This window comes from Strongylocentrotus purpuratus, unplaced genomic scaffold (genome assembly GCF_000002235.5).
Source record: "Strongylocentrotus purpuratus isolate Spur 01 unplaced genomic scaffold, Spur_5.0 spur5_scaffold_14, whole genome shotgun sequence".
Classification (NCBI taxonomy): domain Eukaryota; kingdom Metazoa; phylum Echinodermata; class Echinoidea; order Camarodonta; family Strongylocentrotidae; genus Strongylocentrotus; species Strongylocentrotus purpuratus.
In genome coordinates, this window is record NW_022145599.1 from 2,057,772 (window position 1) to 2,077,323 (window position 19,552).

Below are 19,552 nucleotides of genomic sequence, written 5' to 3' on the forward strand. Positions count from 1 at the left end.
ACGGAAAGAGGTATGCAAGATGAACGAAAACAATTCAACATGTTTAATTTTTTTCGCGTACTTTCGGCGTAGAAACTTGACGCAGAAAGTACGCCTTTTTACGCAACAGTACGCTACCCTACGCCAGATCGTCTAATTTCTGCGTAGTCGGTACGCCACACTACGGAACTCTATGCAGTTCCAGTGGCTTAAAGAATAACTACAGGTACAGTTGGATCGTTTTTTTTTGTTTTTTTTATATATATAAGGCCAAATTTAAAAAAAAACATGTTTAGCTTCCTGTTTTTTTGAAAAATGGGAAGGAGGAGGCCCTTTTTTTTTCTTTTTATTTTCTTTCAAAATGGTCGCTCCGTACATTTTTCCTGACATTCAGGCTATTTTTGAAGATGGCGGCCGACAATTTTTTCTTTTCTTTTTTAAAATCAGAAATACATTTTAGCAGTGCTTTTCATGTTTTTTTTCTTTCAAAAAAAAATAAATAAATGAAAAAAAAAAAAAAAAAAATAGGAAGCGGCCCCCAAAAAGGAAGCAGGCGGGGACGCTGTTTTTTTTTCTTTCAAAAAAAAAAAAAAAAAAAAAAAACTTTTCAAAAAATTTCAAAAAAAAAAATAGGAGGCGGCCCCCAAAAAGGAAGCGGGCGGGGACGCTTAACATGTAAATTTCTTAATGGCCTGAATGGCAAATAAAATTCTTGGTGGTTTTAATTTAGACAGTCTCTATATATATATTTACACCCCCCGCCCCCCTCTAGGATCCCGCGGATTTCCGCGGGTCCTGCTAGTAATGAATATATTGCACTGAAAGTAGTCAACTGTTTATAAATGTTCCACATATTCTACCCATGTTTATCCATTTCTGCAATGTGGTACTGATTTATATGATATCATTTCTGGAGACATTGAATCGTCATTATATATCTGACAGGCTATTCTGTACACTGTTGGCTAATGTCAACAATTAAATATTAGCTATCCTTGTTAACATGATACATGAAATGTTGTGCAATACACATGAATAACTGTAATAGATTCAACATTTATGCAACATCTTATTCCTTCAAAATACACCCCCTTTTTACATATACCGGTATTCTAAATATAGTGTAAATACAAGATACATTCAAAACACTTTGAGTAGGTTGCAGAGATTCAAGAATTAAATCAGATGTACCATTGTAAATAATGAAGGCTCAAAGCATCAGTAAAAGAATTGCAGGAATAATACAATTTTTAAAAGAAGCCATTTTGTGCGAAAAGATTTGATATTGCCAGGCATATGTACAGGCTCCATTTGGTGTTATAAAGATAAATTTGGATTCTGAATGAAAGTCTAGATAATCTTTATTATTGCGCATTGCTAACCAAAGAATGGCAGTGAATAATGACACACTAGGTTTTTCAAATGCTGTAATCTTGCACTCATCAGATTAAACCGCAAGAATAAACAGAAAGCCGAAATTGGACAACATGATTTCAAAGTACAGGAAAAAGTGCATTAAATCTATTTTTTAGAAGACTAGCACTGTACCTGTACTGTACCTGTTATTTCTGACAGCCAATTGGAGCCCGTTATATTTCATACAATTTATTTTCCTTTAGTTTCCATAGAAGTATTAACCACACCAATCATTTTTTATGTACAAATAATCTCTTTAGTATTGCTTATTGTTAACGATTCAATCAGAAAAAAGGTCAAGCATTTATTGTGCAGCAGAGGAAAAAGCAGAAAAAGTTACACATTCCCGATAAAATTAGACTCGCATTACCCGATTCACAATTATCTCCTTCAAATCACATAGCACAGGCACATATTTAGCCATCTTGTGCTCCATTATCAATGAAGCAAGTAGCTCCATTCAAACAGGTTTAGGATTTTTTCCTTTAGTTTCCATAGTAGTATCAATCACCAATCATTTTTGTAGTACAAATACTCTCGTTAGTAACATTGCTTATTGTTAGAGATTCAATCAGAAAAGAGGGAGATAAAGGATAATTATTCAAACATGAAAATAAAAAATGCAAATTGCACTATTGAAATAATCCAACACCAAGCAAAACATCAAGCAAATAGGAAAGTCATTTATTGAGCAGCAAAGGAAAATGCAGAAAAAGTAATAAGTGCAGAAATGCATTAGCTTCAACACAATGTGGTCCGGTGGTAGTAGGTGGTAGTAGGTTTAAACCCTCTCATGATATATGAATTTGCATATCATCAAAGAAAGATCACACAAAGGTACCCGATTCGCAGTTGACTCCTTCAAATTGAGCTGTACACTCGCACTGGTAGCCATCAATGAGCTCTATACAATTTGCTCCATTTAAGCATGGGTCACTGGAGCATTCAAAGATGTCATTCTGGCATTCATTCCCCGTCCAGCCAGGAGCACAGATGCACACATAGGCATTGATCAAGTCAATACAGGTTCCATCGTTTTGGCATGGCTGGCTCGAACATTCCTGGATTTCAATTTCACAAAAAGTTCCAGTCCATCCTGGCCCACACTGGCAGCTGTATTCGTTAGTCAGTTCGCGGCAAGTGGCACCATTAGCACATGGGTTACTGGCACATTCAGCTATGTCCTCATTACAAGTGGGACCAGTCCAACCACTGGCACATTGACACATGAACCCATTGATGAGGTCAGTACATGTTCCACCATTCAGGCACGGTATGCTTAGACACTCCATGATATCAGTCTCACAGTGTGTGCCTGACCATCCAGGAGCACACCTGCACTGGTACCCATTCACATTCTCTATGCATGTTCCTCCATTCATGCAAGGATCACTGAGACATTCTAGGACTTCAGTTCCGCAGTCGTCCCCTGTCCACCCAACAAAGCAGATACAGCCATAGCCATCCACCATTTCTGCGCATATTGCTCCATTCAAGCATGGATTACTTAAGCATTCTTGTATCTCGATAACACAGTCATTTCCAATCCAACCTGGTGCACAACTACACACATAGCCATCAAACAAGTCGACGCATGTTGCTCCATTTTGACAAGGGTTCGAGATGCACTCTTGGATTTCAGTTTCACAGTTGGTACCTTCGTAACCAGGTGCACAGAGGCAGACATATTGTCCAGACCCCTCTATACAGGTACTTCCACTGAGGCATGGGCTACTAGCACATAGAATGATTTCTAGTATGAATGAAACAAGAGTCCAAACATTGTAAACGAAAACAGATTTCTTTGATTCTCCAAATGACTCAACATTGAAATTTTCAATGCAATTAAATCATCTATCATGAATGTCACATTGAATTTGGTTACCGGTCTATTGCATTATACACCTATATTTGCAGTATCATACATGTTCATGTAAAAGTCTGTAAAAGTAGGCAAATATTGATAGGCATGTCATAATACCCATCTACATTGCTATTGTTGTACTAGTCACTTTCATTTCATGGTACCTATTACTTTTTGCACTTGTCATTACATGAGTCTGCACAGTTGTCAATAGAGATCTCCACACTGGTTACTGATGACATCATCCATGGTATAGTGCCATGGTATAGTGCACTATACCATGGATGACGTCACGGATACATCATAGCAATGTTATATTTGGTCACATGATGCTATGTTGACCAATCACTGAACAGGATTTCATTGATCAAAAATATAATACCTATTACTCTTTGCACACTGGTTACTGATTAACATGAAGGACTTTTAACATACCTGTTTCACAGTTAATTCCTTCATATCCTTCGGCACATATGCATATGTAACCTCCTAATGCAGCATTGAAGCATACAGCATCATTCTGACATGGAGTACTGGCACAGGCATTAGTTTCTGTAGAGATTTATAAATAGAAAATAAATGATTACGAGATATCTTTCACTAAGTAAAATGCTTTTACATGTAAGATTCTTATCTTTACCAGAATACATCAGTCTGGAAATCAAATGGGAAAAAGTCAATATAGATTCAAGTATTGATAAACACAGCATCATTAAAGTCAGTGTAATAATATTCAATGCATCGTGGGAAAACAGATGTATAATATCATAATGTGTACTGTTAAGTTACATGTAAAATCAGAATATAATGATCACTGTTATTATGAAGAACCGTAAGCACAGTGATCAGTGCACATAATATAAGGAGCATTTCACATAATCTTTAAAGTTATTTTCTTACCTGTCTCACAATTTACTCCTTCAAATCCATCTGCACAAAGGCAAAGATATCCGCTTGAAGCTCCATTGAAACACGTAGCTTCATTTTGGCAAGGATTACTCTGACATGGACCAAGTTCTAAAAGTAATTAATTAATAAATATCAATGACATATATGAAAATTGTGATTTCATCATATGATAATACAATTTGCAATGCTTCACTGTTCAAAGGATAACACATATGTACAATTAAATAAATCTGAGTAACTAAATATAAACTTGTACAAGAGAGGATTTAGTATTTTGCAAAGCAAAATAATAAGTAGTACTACATACAAAAAAGACAATATAAAGCACATGCATTACCTAATTCACAATTGAGTCCTTCAAATCCTGCTGGGCAGAAGCAAAAGTAGTTCCCTTGAGCTCCCTCAAAGCAAGTGGCTCCATTCTGACAGGGATTGCTATCACAGACTGGCATTTCTAGAGTGATCAATAATGGTATCACGGAGGCATAAATACATCTTCAGTGGTTACATGTAAGTTTCATGACAACTATTCCAATCATATACTGGCATTTCTAGAGTGATCAATAATGGTATCACGGAGGCATAAGGACATCTTCAGTGGTTACATGTAAGTTTCATGACAACTATTCCAATCATATGAAATATTTGACTGTGTAGATGAATGAAGCTGTAAAATATTCACAAAATACACGTTACTGATAAAATAAGACAGGAAATTGTATCCTGTAATAGTGTCAAGTATTAGACCAGCATTACCTGATTCACAGTCATCTCCTTCAAATCCCATAGCACAGGCACACATGTAGCCCCCTTGTGGTCCATTGAAGCATGTAGCTCCATTCAAACAGGGGTTGCTCCCACATGCAGATATAACTACAATTCAAAAAATAATTATGACAAGGTAACAATATTACACTACTCCATCATAAGCATAGCTTGTATTATCTACTATACTCGAACTTGAGCAATAACAAGCATGGAGAATTGAGTGATAATGATTAATCGTTAGTCAAACAGGATGTGATTAAATCAACATTAAAAAAACAAGCACATCTATAATCTACATTTACGCAAGGGTTCACAGCACACACCATGGAATTAGTTTGTAAGAAAAAAATGGGCTGAAAATATGTGGATTATAATATAAGGCATTACAATTTCTTTAAAGAACACGTCTTGTCTCAGATATTTTGCAATGAGTGCCCTGTCCATAGCCATTTCTAATATACCAAAATCATCTCCTGCACCAGTATGATGTTAAAGAGATGTACACAAAAATTACTTTGTACGCCCAATGAACGGGTCCAAATATGTTTTATTAAAATCAGTATTGTAGTTTCACAGTAGACGCCAGAAAACTGGAAACTACAAAGAAATCCACACATGTTGCCCCATTAAGACAGGGATCGAGTGCGCAATGAGTTATTTCAGTCTCACCGTGTGCTTCAGCATATCCTGGAGGACACTGACAATCCTCTACATCCTCACAGATCCCATTATTTTGTAGTGATCTCATTTCAGTTAGATTTAAAACAGTAAATCCAGTTAGCCCATGCCAAGTTTTTCACTCCAAAATTCAACCATAATGCCACATCAAACAAGAGAAAAGTGTTAGGTTGTAAGACAAAGCAGTACCCGTTTCACAGTTGTTTTTGGGGGGGGGGAATTAGGAGAGGATTAAGGAATATGTCCTATTTGCATCCATTATAGCATGATGAAACATGCATTTCAAAATGTTTTCATCCAAAGACATGTATGTAACAATTGTACATTCATTTTGCTGAATGTCCAACAAACTTTTTAAATTGATTTCCGTTGTAAATTTTCAAGTATGCGAGAAATATGACAAGTACCAGTTTCACAATTAGTGCCTTCATAGCCTGCTGGACAAAGGCATAAATAGCCAAAGTTGCCATTCTGCTCATAACAGGTTGCACCATTCTCACATGGATTGCCAGTACAGACGAGACTCTCTAAATGGGATTGTATTAAAGAAAGGAAAATAGGCTTGGGATAGGATAGTATGCTTGCCATGAAAACAAAAGGAAACCACAGGTTTAGGTATATACTTGTTTACATATGAATATAATACACCCAAATATATATGAATATAACAATCTATGAATATATTACAATGATAATTAATATCGACATAACAATAGGATGACAATAGAAACATCAAATGAAAAGATGGCTATATGGTACACAAAAAGAACATTCTTTGATTCTAAGGACTGTGGACATAATTCAAAGCTGTGTATATAAATTTCTAATTGCAGATGAGCTGCACATGTTTTTGTTTCAGATCTATTTTTACACCATACAAATATAAATTACAAAAGAGAAAACAGAATCAAAGAGACAATCTTTTGGGAAATGAAAGAGAATATTACCAATTTCACAGTTTGTTCCTTCAAAGCCAGTCGGACAAATACAGATATAGCTCTCACTTCCATTATGATCGAAACATGTTGCTCCATTCTGGCAAGGACTGCTTGAGCAGCCAAGAATTTCTGTTTCAAAAATTGAAGTTGAGAGGTATGCATTATATTTTATATTGTGATATTTGTTACCCGCTGATCTAAATATTAACCAGCACAGTCCTGAATTGCCTGAGCAAAATACAACTATGATGTGTAGCATCAATCAGGAAACACATAATTGAGGGAAAATACTAATAAGATATGAAAATCTAATGCTTGCATTACATGAAAAAAAAACACTATGAACACAATATGCAACACGCTTTCCAAAAACAATTTGATCCCCCAGGTGATGTATTTATACATATTGAAACTACTATCATGTCTAATCATTTTTGGGAATTTCCACTCAATCATAATCTAAAAAGGGACTTTTTCAAATATGCGTATCAAATCATTTCACACTAGAAATGCAAATCATGTAAGAGTTACCATTCTCGCAATCAGTTCCTTCAAAGCCAACAGGACAAAGGCAGACATAACCACTGCCACCATTGCTATCAAAACAGGTTGCTCCATTCAGACAAGGGGTACTGCTGCAGGAGAGTATCTCTATAGAAGTGCAATGTAAAAAGACAAGCAGGTGAGAAGACTGAATAAGTGAAAGAAAAGTTTTAAATCTATGATGATAAAATGAAATATTTAGTAACTTTATTCAAATGATTTGGAGTCTTTGATAATATAATAACAAAACATGGTTGAAATATAGATTAAGAAAATGCAGATCAGGACCATTGTCAGTTTGAGCCTTAATGGCCTAAACAATTAGATGGTACGTGTAACCGATATTGAAATCACAACAAAGAATTAGAATTCTAATGATTTAATACAATATTGAAGAAATATTTAAAAGTAAATATATGTTTAAATTAACTGGAACAGTTAAGTGTTTGGATTGATAGGATACACAGTTATATTTGAAATAAATACATGTAATTAAAAGATCAAAGCCAAGGTTAAGAACATCACATACCATTTTCACAGTTTGTTCCTTCAAAGCCAGCAGGACAGAGACAGGCATAGCTACTGCCACCATTGCTATCGAAACAGGATGCTCCATTCAGACAAGGACTGCTGGCACAAGCAAGCATTACTGGAATGTGAGAGTATAGCACAAAAATATTGTTAATCTATCTAACCACAAAGGTACAATGAAATCAAAATAAAATGATATATCATCAAGTTTTTTTTAACTCTTATGGTAACTAAAACCAGAATATGAAACTAGACGGAAGTTTATATCTATCATTTTGATATTTGTTTTTGATAGCCAGCAGGATGAGACAGACAAAACTATTTTCTCTTGTGTGATAACAACATGGATTTAATCTAGCATACATGATAATTTCTAACAATGAAATAAATACAACGATAATAATGCTTAGTATATTTCACCTACATATATATATATACATATTAAAAAAAACGTTGTCACCTACGTATATGATTCAATGCAAATAATTGTTTAAGAGGATTAAGTGAAAAAGAGAATAAGAGGATAGATGTTGAATTTACCATTTTCACAGTTTGTTCCTTCAAAGCCAGTAGGACAGAGACAAGTATAACCACTGCCTCCATTGCTATCGAAACAGGTTGCTCCATTCAGACAAGGATTGCTGGCACAGACTAGGATTTCTACGGTCAGAAAAAGAGGACAGACAAGTGTATATACATACATACAAAATGGTTGAAAAGTATGAATGTATTTTTAACCAATAAATGAGGTGTGTAATAAATTATATTCACACAAGAATTAAAAGAGGTTATATTAATCCAACAATCCAAAAATTAAAAAAGCATAGAAGAGGGATCGTGTACCATTTTCACAGTTTGTTCCTTCAAAGCCAGCAGGACAGAGACAGACATAGCTACTGCCACCATTGCTATCAAAACAGGTTGCTCCATTTAGACAAGGGTCGCTGGCACATGAAAGAGTTTCTGAAGAATAAAATATTGAGAAGCAAAATAGTCATAACATGAAAATAAAGGAAAAGAGCCAGTATCTCTCATTATAGACTCACAAAAAATCATACACAAAAATGCTAACAAATACCAAATTATATATATTGTGGCATTTGTAACACATCGAATGTATTTCATTAGACACAGTGAAATCACAATATGGTACAAAATGAGTGAAGCCCATTAAAAAAGGAAAGTACAAAAAACAGTACAGTAGGGAATAAGAATTTGCAAGAAGCCAAAGTACCATTTTCACAGTTCGTTCCTTCAAAGCCAGCAGGACAGAGACAGACATAGCTACTGCCTCCATTGCTATCAAAACATGTTGCTCCATTCAGACAAGGGTCGCTGGCACATGAAAGAGTTTCTGAAGAATAAAATATTGAGAAGCAAAATAGTCATAACATGAAAATAAAGGAAAAGAGCCAATATCTCTCGTCATAAACTCACAAAAATCATACAAAAATATTTTAACAAATACCACATTATATATATTGTGGCATTTGTAACACAGAATGTATTTCATTAGACACATTAAAATTACAAAATGGTTCAAAACAATAATCGTGATAACTGTAACTGAAGCAGTGTAGAGTGCAGTGAGAGCACCGCATACGGCAGTACCGCGACCGATAGCACATTGATCTTGATCGATCGCATATATATGACGTCATCCATGGTATAGTGCTATGGTATAGTGCACTATACCATGGATGACGTCACGGTTACATCATAGCAATGTAATATTTGGTCACATGATGCTATATTGACCAATCACTGAACAGGATTTCATTGATCAAAAATATAATACCTATTACTCTTTGCACACTGGTTACTGATTAACATGAAGGACTTTTAACATACCTGTTTCACAGTTAATTCCATCATATCCTTCGGCACATATGCATATGTAACCTCCTAATGCAGTATTGAAGCATACAGCATCATTCTGACATGGAGCACTGACACAGGCATTAGTTTCTGTAGAGATTTATAAATAGAAAATAAATGATTACGTGATACGCGTCACGTTGGCCATCACTCCCACGCAGACGACATCCAACATTTTATCTCCTTCCCTCCATGTGGTCAAAATTTGATGTCTGTCATCAAGCGTCTGGAAGAATGTGTGGTTGATATCGATGGGTGGATGACATAAAATAATCTAAAGCTCAATGGTGGGAAAACTGAGTTTATGATTTTAGGCTCAAAGGTCATGCTGAACAAGATCCTGGAAAGTTTCATTACAGTTTGTAATGATCAGATCAGCCCTACAATTAAATGCCGGAACCTTGGTGTTGTCATTGACTCGAACTTGACTGTAAATCATCATGTATCTCACACATGCAAAGCCATTATATTCCAACTCCGCAATCTTTCGCACATCCGAAGATTCCTGACACGTAAGGCTACTGAAACCATGGTTAATTCCCTCATCTCTTCTCGCTTAGACTTTTGCAATTCTCTTCTGATACATCTTCCTGACTACCAGCTGCAACGCCTCCATCAACTCCAGAACTCTGCGGCCAGACTTGTAATGCTCACTAAAGGCACCACTCACATCTCACACATCATCCAGGCACTGCACTGGCTTCCTGTCCGCCAGCGCATCATCTTCAATGTCATTCTTCTCGTCTATCAAGCTCTTCACTGCACTGCACCCTCATAGTACACATCTATGAACCACCAAAACTACTCCGCTCTGTTCACACCCAACTTCTTTGCATCCCACGTTCACGGCACTCCTGGGGAAGGCGATCATTTTCAAGTTCTGGCCCTGAACTGTGGAACTCACTCCCTCCTCACCTCCGAAATGAGAACTCCTACTCACAGCTCAGGTCTTTGTTAAAAACGTTTCTGTTCTCAACATATTAGTTTGTTTAATTATGTCTTACATTGTACTACCCTTATATAACTTGTATTACTGTAATATGCTTTGCATTGTATTGTAATATTGTATTATTGCAAATTATGTCCTGAAATATGTTAAACTGTAACTTATATGTATTTTACTTTCTTTCTTGAATTACTTGCCCACAATTATACAACTTCCACACAACTGCACCAGGAGTGTCTTTTTTGACAGAAATGGCGCATTATAAATGTTCACTATTATTATTATTATTATTTTCACTAAGTAAAATGCTTTGACATGTAAAAGTATTATCTTCGCCAGAATACATTCCAGAAATTAATATAGCATAGAAGAAGCATGATTTACCATTTTCACAGTTTGCTCCTTCAAAGCCAGCAGGACAGAGACAGGCATAGCTACTGCCACCATTGCTATCAAAACAGGTTGCTCCATTCAGACAAGGATTGCTGGCACATGAAAGAGTTTCTGAAGAATAAAATATGAGAAGCAAATTAGTGATAACATAAAAAAAATAAATGAAAAGAGCCAATATCTCTTTGTTATAGATTCACACAAATCATACAAACATGTGTGAACAAATACCACATTATATATATTTTGGCATTTGTTCACATAGAATGTATGTTATTAGGCACAGGGAAATTACAATATGTTTTCAAACGAGTGAGGCCCATTACAAAAGGAAATGGCACAACAGTTTAGTAATGAATAAGAATTTGCAAGAAGCCAAAGTACCATTTTCACAGTTCGTTCCTTCAAAGCCAGCAGGACAGAGACAGACATAACTACTGCCACCATTGCTATCAAAACAGGTTGCTCCATTCAGACAAGGATTGTTGGCACACGCTAGAATTTCTAATAGTAGAGTGGTACAAAAGAAGAAAAAAAAAGAAGTAAATAATGGCACTGCATTCACTAAAACAGTAACAAGAAAAGTGAGAGTACTAAGGTAATATACAATACATTTAGAAATACATACAGATAAAAAAAGGATTTCATTTGTTTTATGGAAATATGCAATAAAACAAACCTAGTTTACTGAATGAAACTTAATAATCAATATAGAATGATGAAGTAGTAGAAAACACTATTTTTGGAAGATAGGATATACATTAGAGAGAAATAAAACAGGACATGACTGAAGGTAGAAAGAGCATTGTGTACCATTTTCACAGTTTGATCCTTCAAAGCCAGCAGAACAGAGACAGACATAGCTACTGCCTCCATTGTTATCAAAACAGGTTGCTCCATTCAGACAAGGATTGCTGGCACAGGCTAGGATTTCTAATAATGGAGTGGTAAAAAAGAAAAGAGAGAAGAGTAAATAATGGTACTGCATTCACTAAAACAGTAACATTTACATTGAGTATACTGGGGTCATAAGAAATACATGCAGTTGGAAATATGTCAAGATCAAGGAGGAGTGGATTTGTTTTATGAAATTACACAATAAAACAGACCTAGTTTACTGAATGAAATTTAATAATGAATAAAGATCAATGAAGTGCATTGTAGTAGAGAAAAACTATTTTTGGGGAAAAGGATATACATTTAAATCAAAGAGAAGATAACAAAAAAACAGTATATGACTGAAGGTAGAAAGAGCCTCGTGTACCATTTTCACAGTTTGATCCTTCAAAGCCAGCAGGACAGAGACAGACATAGCTACTGCCTCCATTGCTATCAAAACAGGTTGCGCCATTCAGACAAGGATTGCTAGCACAGGCTAGGGTTTCTAATAGTGGAGTGGTACCAAAAAAAAAGAGGGAAGAGTAAAGAATGGTACTGCATTCACTTAATCAGTAACATTTACATTGAGTATACTGGGGTCATAAGAAATACATGCAGTTGAAAATATGTAAAGATCAAGGAGTGAATTTGTTTTTTGAAATTACACAATAAAACAGACGTAGTTTACTGAATGAAATTTAATAATGAATAAAGTTCAATGTAGTGCATTGTAGTAGATAACGCAATCACGAGAACGGGACGTACGGACGTACAGACAGACGGACAGCCCGAAAACATGTCTCCGGCTAGTTCGTAACGTAGGCATAAAAACAGCACATGACTTAAGGTAGAAAGAGCATTGTGTACCATTTTCACAGTTTGTTCCTTCAAAGCCAGCAGGACAGAGGCAGACATAGCTACTGCCTCCATTGCTATCAAAACAGGTTGCGCCATTCAGACAAGGATTGCTGGCACAGGCAAGGATTTCTAATAGTGGAGTGGTACAAAAAAAAAAGAGAGAAGAGTAAAGAGTGGTCCTGCATTCACTAAAAAAGTTGAGATGAAAGTGAGAATACTGAGGTCAAAAGAAATACATGTAGTTGTAAATATGTAAAGATCAAGGAGTGGATTTGTTTTTTGAAATTACACAAATTACACTGAATGAAATTTGATAATGAATAAAGATCAATGAAGTCCATTGTAGTTGAGAAAAACTATTTTTGGGGAAAAGGATATACATTTAAGTCAAAGAGAAGATAACAAAAGGATATACATTTAAATCAAAGAGAAGATAACAAAAAAAAAGCACATGAATTAAGGTAGAAAGAGCATTGTGTACCATTTTCACAGTTTGATCCTTCAAAGCCAGCAGAACAGAGACAGACATAGCTACTGCCTCCATTGCTATCAAAACAGGTTGCGCCATTCAGACAAGGATTGCTGGCACAGGCTAGGATTTCTTATAGTGGAGTGGTACAAAAAAATGAGAGAAGAGTAAAGAATGGTCCTGCATTCACTAAAACAGTTGAGATGAAAGTGAGAATACTGAGGTCAAAAGAAATACATATAGTTGTAAAATACGTAAAAATAAAGGAGGAGCGGATTTGTTTCATGAAATTACACAATGAAAATAATAAAGACTATAGAATGATGTAGAAGTAGAAGACACTATGTTTGGGAGATAGGATATACATTATAGAGAACAAAAACAGTATATGACTGAAGGTAGAAAGAGCCTCGTGTACCATTTTCACACTTTGTTCCTTCAAAGCCAGCAGGACAGAGACAGACATAGCTACTGCCTCCATTGCTATCAAAACAGGATGCTCCATTTAGACAAGGATTGCTGGCGCATGGAAGAGTTTCTGAAGAATAAAATATTGAGATCAAAATAGTCAACACTACTATCTCTGGTGTGATAAAACCATGTGAATCTAATCTAGCATAGATAATAATTTCTAACAAGGAAATAAATCAAGCAGTACTAAAGCTTAGTTTATTTCTCCTACTTATATACAAAATCAATGACAACTTCATATATGATTCAATGCAAAAATTGTTTAACAGGATTCAGTGAAAAAGCGAATAAGAGAAGTGATGGTTCATGTACCATTTTCACAATTTGTTCCTTCAAAGCCAGCAGGACAGAGACAGACATAGCTACTGCCACCATTGTTATCAAAACAGGTTGCTCCATTCAGACAAGGATTGCTGGCACAGGCTAGGATTTCTGATGAGTAGATTGGAAAACAAAAAACAGTCCAAGATTTAGAATTCTAAATTGCAGCTTTACCTAGTTTGATCAATATCACTGGTCCATGTAAAAATTAGCTATACTAAATAACAGACATATCTATTTCTCATAAGTTTGAACCATCAGGTAATGCCCAGGGTCATACTTACTTTGGTGTGCATTTCCCAAAACGTACACAATAAATAATAAATACTATGAGATATATTAAATTTAATGGATTAGTTCTTTATGACCCCAAAATATTTCATTTACTTCAAGGCCAAGATTGAGGGGGAGGGGTAGAATCTGCTCCTTCCCAACTGAGATATCACCGAAAATAACCTGACCGATTGGAGTTTTTATCTGACTTCAATAAAACATACAATACATTTACAAAATTACCCATTTTCAGTCTTGTTTGGCTCCATGAGAACCCTTTTAACACTATCACAGACTAATTTTAACCCTGGAAACAGTTAATTACTATTAAAGCCTTTGGTGTATCTATCCCGTGATATTTACAATGTGGTACAGGGAGGTTGTAATTTCTATAATATGTACGTCACAAAAGCAGACATTACCATTTTCACAGTTAGTGCCTTCATAGCCAGCTGGACAAATACAACCGTAAGCAGAGAATTCCTCACGATCCATGCAGGTAGCTCCATTTAGGCAAGGGTTGCTGTCACAAGCAGGCATTGCTATATGAACAATAATGAAGACAAAAATGTATGAAAATCAAATGTATGAAACTAACATTTCTGTATGTGCTGTATGTGGATTCTTAACAACAGTATTTGGCCCTTGGCTACACTTATACAATGCCTTTGGAAATAACACTTAATGTATCATACACAAAATACAAAGAGTAATTTTAAAAGGTAAAACAAGGAATAAGTTAATAAAAACACACAACTTGGGTGGGTATTTATTTTTTTTTACAATACAGGCAAATTAATATGACCAACATTTGCAGGATTATAATAGAGACTTTTAGATTTGCATGTCGACAGCTTTGACTGCAACGTGTGACATCATGTTAAGGCACTGCGCATGCATTACGTCGTCTCAGTCGGTGATCGAGAATGCGTCAACCTTGATTTTCCCTAAACCTAGTACATACATAAATATTGATATTTATATAGCGCCTTTACATGCTCAAGGTACTAGTATGCCGCGTGCGCATAAAATATACAGTTCCTCAGGTAGACAAAGGAACATCCTTTCCCTGCTATTATGTAAAAATGTGTAGAACAGGTGTCACATGCATATTCACCTGTTCTACACATTTTTACATAATAGCAGTGAAGGAAGGTTCTTTTGTTGAAGGTAGAATGAAGAACTGTATATTTTATCCTCTTTATTTGTCTGTGATGTTCATAGTCATAGTGTTACTTCCTGCATGCATGTATATTGTTGAGTGCAATCTAAAAGATTTCTAATTGTAGTCAACATGGGCAGTTAACTACGTTGACACGCATGATCAGTCGGCGTTCGTCGTGTTCTCGTCCACTCAATCTAAAAGTCCCTAATGTCTGTACTTCCTACCATCCAAAATATATGTAACTTATGAAGTATCCATAACTAGTAGTATGATACAGCACATTCATGCTTTTGAAAGTTTACTGTACATATATACTTATATGTCTAAAACAGCTTTAATATTAACATTCAATAGCTATTATGTCATTTACCTGAAATGTTTTCACAGTTATTTCCTTCAAATCCAGTTGGGCAAACACATGTATAAGCCTCTCCATTGCTATGTGTAAAGCATGTACCATTGTTGACACATGGGCTGCTGTCACAGACTGAAAGCTCTATAGGAGGAAGATGTCAAAAATTGATAGCAGTACATTATAAAATACCACATGTAACGACAGTTGCAATAAAAGTCTTGTCATCATCATGTATTAAAGTTAGCATTTTCTCTCTTATTAGGGGTTGACTTTCACGCCTTGATGACACCCCCTCCCTCCTCTTCTTCTTGTCTTGAACATCCTCCTCATTTAGACCAACTTTATACCTTTCTTTCCTCACCATATCTTCCCATGGAATCCTTGGTCTTGTATTACACAAATATTCCTTTAAAAAAAGAAATATATATATATATATATATATATATATATATATTTAATCCATATTTTTGCATTCTAAGGTACTACATTCTCTTTATATACTCAATGATTTTTTTTATTTTATTTTTTTTGGGGGGGGAGGAGGGCATTACATTTTTATAAGATAAAGGGCTAATGAACCTGTCCCATAATAGATCTAAACTTACCAATTTCACAGTTTGTTCCTTCAAAACCAGCAGGACAGAGACAAGTAAAACTTGCCCCATCTGATTCAAAGCAAGTTGCTCCATTCAGACAAGGACTGCTTATACATGGTTGAATCTCTGCATGTACAAAATGACATATGCATATATAATCAATTATTACAAACACACGCAATGTTTATCATTAAATCTTAATTAGTTTTTATTGTGGCACATTTCAAATGTCGATTATAGTAGTAAGAATACTGGTTTAGATCATGCCGAAAAGTAAAAAGATTTTTCAAATACAGTAAGAGGAAATAATAAGATTGAAGCATCAAAATGAGTTTATTTCCATTTCAAGGTTTGCATTTCCAATTCATAATCCTTTGGACATGGTACGCTAGCATACGGTTGAAATACCACAAGGGTGAGGAATTTCAAAGATCATATTTGGAGAATCGCGTTGAAAAGAGCCATACTAAAGATCATAGTACATATTATGATGAGTTCATTTAAAACACAACTTGATAAAATGATCATGCCACTGATGAGAACAATATGCCGAGAATTACAAAACATTTGAAGTTGTCTATAAGGATTTCACAAGCAAACCTACTTTACAAGATGACTGAGTAATAGGGTTACTCAGTCAAATGATAAACCACTATGGGAAAAAAGGAGAGTGTCAATGTACCAGTTTCACAGTTTAGTCCTTCAAATCTAGAAGGGCAGAGACAGGTATAGGTAGATCCACTAGATTGTGTGAGGCATGTTGCACCATTTTGACATGGGTTGCTGGCACATGGTTGGATTTCTAGGAAATAGGAAGAGTAATATATTGAGTGAGATTGTAAAGTGATGTCCAAGCATAATATTACGTCCTCATACCTAGAATCACTCAATAATCATACTCCACTATTTAAGTCTTTACTCAGAGCCACAAATATGTGTGGGTTCCTTATGTAACAAGGACACCAAAAATGTCACAAAGTGGGTCACTAATTTATGGAATTACCCATATACAAATGTTTCTAACTGGCCAATTCCAGCTACCGTATAAATAACCATCCACATTCAAGGTTTTACTACAGTGAATTACTGTAAGTTACTGTAAATATGAAAATAACAGTCACCATCTGTATTATTTTTAACAATGAAACCAAAATTGATTGAATTTAAATTAATTTAATTTAATAGATGCTAATAATATGGAAATTTTATAAAATCAATTAGAAATGCATTCAAATTTGAAGATACCCAGAACACTATCAGAAACAGCCTTGTAAAATGAGATGCATACCAATTTCACAGTTGGTTCCTTCGAATCCCATTGGACATAGACACGAATAGCTGGTACCCATAGGCTGAGTAAAGCAGGTTGCTCCATTCAGACAAGGATTGCTTTCACACGGCTGCATCTCTGTGATTGGGAAAAGTGGAGAGATGATTAAATGAGGCAGGATGTTACATTCATGTTAAAAGGCATATGCAGATAATAATCTAAATGCCTAGTTTACAGACATATACTTCATATTAAACAGCCAAAGAGACTAGCAGATGAAAAGTTATCAATGGTGCATGTATACACATAGGAAATGGAACATATTTTACTACCTTATTATATTCTAAGGCCTAACAAGATTTAAAAATGATCACTGAAGAAAGTTGATATGTACCATTTTCACAGTTTGTTCCTTCAAATCGAGCCGGACACAGACAGACATAACTACTGCCTCCATTGCTGTCAAAACAGGTTGCTCCATTCAGACAAGGACTGCTAGCACAAGCAAGGATTTCTGATAGCGGAATGGTTAAAAAAAGAAAGAGAATAAAATGGCATTGCATGCACAGCAGGAGTAGGGAAATGACGCTTTTACAAAAATGTGATAGCTCTAAAGAAAATGAATAGTAATTCAATAGCTTTGTGAATGTTAATGTTTAAGATTGTAATGAATAAGAGCAAAGGCAAGAGTTTAACACAAATGATATCAAGCTGAAAAATGAATTGTACCATTTTCACAGTTTGTTCCTTCAAAACCAGCAGGGCAGAGACAGGCATAACCACTGTCACCATTGTGATCAAAACAGGTAGCTCCATTCAGACAAGGATTGCTGGCACAGGCAAAGATGTCTGAAAGTGGAATAATAAAAAAAGAAAGAGAAAATAATAGCACTGCATGCACTACAAAAGTAGAAAAATGAAAAAATAATAACGATGGGATAGCTCTAAAGAAAATGAATAGTCATTCAATAGCTTTGTGAATGATGATGGTTAAGATTGTAATGAATAAGAGCAAAGGCAAGAGTTTAACACAAATTATATTAGGCTGATAAATGAAAAGTTTACCATTTTCACAATGTGTTCCTTCAAAGCCAGCAGGACAGAGACAGATATAACCACTGCCTCCATTGCTGTCAAAACAGGTTGCTCCATTCAGACAAGGACTGCTAGCACAAGCAAGGATTTCTGATAGCGGAATGTTTAAAAAAAGAAAGAGAATAAAATAGCATTGCATGCACAGCAGGAGTAGGGAAATGACGCTTTTACAAAAATGTGATAGCTCTAAAGAAAATGAATAGTAATTCAATAGCTTTGTGAATGTTAATGTTTAAGATTGTAATGAATAAGAGCAAAGGCAAGAGTTTAACACAAATGATATCAAGCTGAAAAATGAATTGTACCATTTTCACAGATTGTTCCTTCAAATCGAGCCGGACACAGACAGACATAACTACTGCCTCCATTGCTGTCAAAACAGGTTGCTCCATTCAGACAAGGACTGCTAGCACAAGCAAGGATTTCTGATAGCGGAATGGTTAAAAAAAGAAAGAGAATAAAATAGCATTGCATGCACAGCAGGAGTAGGGAAATGACGCTTTTACAAAAATGTGATAGCTCTAAAGAAAATGAATAGTCATTCAATAGCTTTGTGAATGTTAATGTTTAAGATTGTAATGAATAAGAGCAAAGGCAAGAGTTTAACACAAATGATATCAAGCTGAAAAATGAATTGTACCATTTTCACAGATTGTTCCTTCAAATCGAGCCGGACACAGACAGACATAACTACTGCCTCCATTGCTGTCAAAACAGGTTGCTCTATTCAGACAAGGACTGCTGGCACAAGCAAGGATTTCTGATAGCGGAATGGTTAAAAAAAGAAAGAGAATAAAATGGCATTCCATGCACAGCAGGAGTAGGGAAATGACGCTTTTACAAAAATGTGATAGCTCTAAAGAAAATGAGTGGTCATTCAATAGCTTTGTGAATGTTAATGTTTAAGTTTGTAATGAATAAGAGCAAAGGCAAGAGTTTAACACAAATGATATCAAGCTG

General features: G+C 35.4%; 1 protein-coding gene across 1 annotated transcript in view; it reads right to left on the bottom strand.

Moving 5' to 3' along the window:
• LOC576169 overlaps positions 1-19,552 on the bottom strand; it is a 193,001-nt gene that overhangs the window by 110,676 nt on the left and 62,773 nt on the right. The window contains exons 72-102 of the mRNA XM_030984926.1: positions 19,233-19,352; positions 18,898-19,017; positions 18,563-18,682; positions 18,227-18,346; positions 17,892-18,011; positions 17,516-17,635; positions 16,910-17,029; positions 16,237-16,353; positions 15,647-15,772; positions 14,534-14,653; positions 13,830-13,949; positions 13,465-13,584; positions 13,059-13,178; positions 12,587-12,706; positions 12,105-12,224; positions 11,654-11,773; positions 11,225-11,344; positions 10,835-10,954; positions 9,478-9,594; positions 8,861-8,980; positions 8,470-8,589; positions 8,167-8,286; positions 7,625-7,744; positions 7,084-7,203; positions 6,562-6,681; positions 6,022-6,141; positions 4,925-5,041; positions 4,506-4,622; positions 4,160-4,276; positions 3,695-3,811; positions 2,237-3,247 (exon numbers count right to left, since the gene is read on the bottom strand). Of these exons, the coding sequence (XP_030840786.1) occupies positions 2,237-3,247; positions 3,695-3,811; positions 4,160-4,276; positions 4,506-4,622; positions 4,925-5,041; positions 6,022-6,141; positions 6,562-6,681; positions 7,084-7,203; positions 7,625-7,744; positions 8,167-8,286; positions 8,470-8,589; positions 8,861-8,980; positions 9,478-9,594; positions 10,835-10,954; positions 11,225-11,344; positions 11,654-11,773; positions 12,105-12,224; positions 12,587-12,706; positions 13,059-13,178; positions 13,465-13,584; positions 13,830-13,949; positions 14,534-14,653; positions 15,647-15,772; positions 16,237-16,353; positions 16,910-17,029; positions 17,516-17,635; positions 17,892-18,011; positions 18,227-18,346; positions 18,563-18,682; positions 18,898-19,017; positions 19,233-19,352 (4,599 nt within the window). The remainder of the gene's footprint in view (positions 1-2,236; positions 3,248-3,694; positions 3,812-4,159; positions 4,277-4,505; positions 4,623-4,924; positions 5,042-6,021; positions 6,142-6,561; positions 6,682-7,083; positions 7,204-7,624; positions 7,745-8,166; positions 8,287-8,469; positions 8,590-8,860; positions 8,981-9,477; positions 9,595-10,834; positions 10,955-11,224; positions 11,345-11,653; positions 11,774-12,104; positions 12,225-12,586; positions 12,707-13,058; positions 13,179-13,464; positions 13,585-13,829; positions 13,950-14,533; positions 14,654-15,646; positions 15,773-16,236; positions 16,354-16,909; positions 17,030-17,515; positions 17,636-17,891; positions 18,012-18,226; positions 18,347-18,562; positions 18,683-18,897; positions 19,018-19,232; positions 19,353-19,552) is intronic.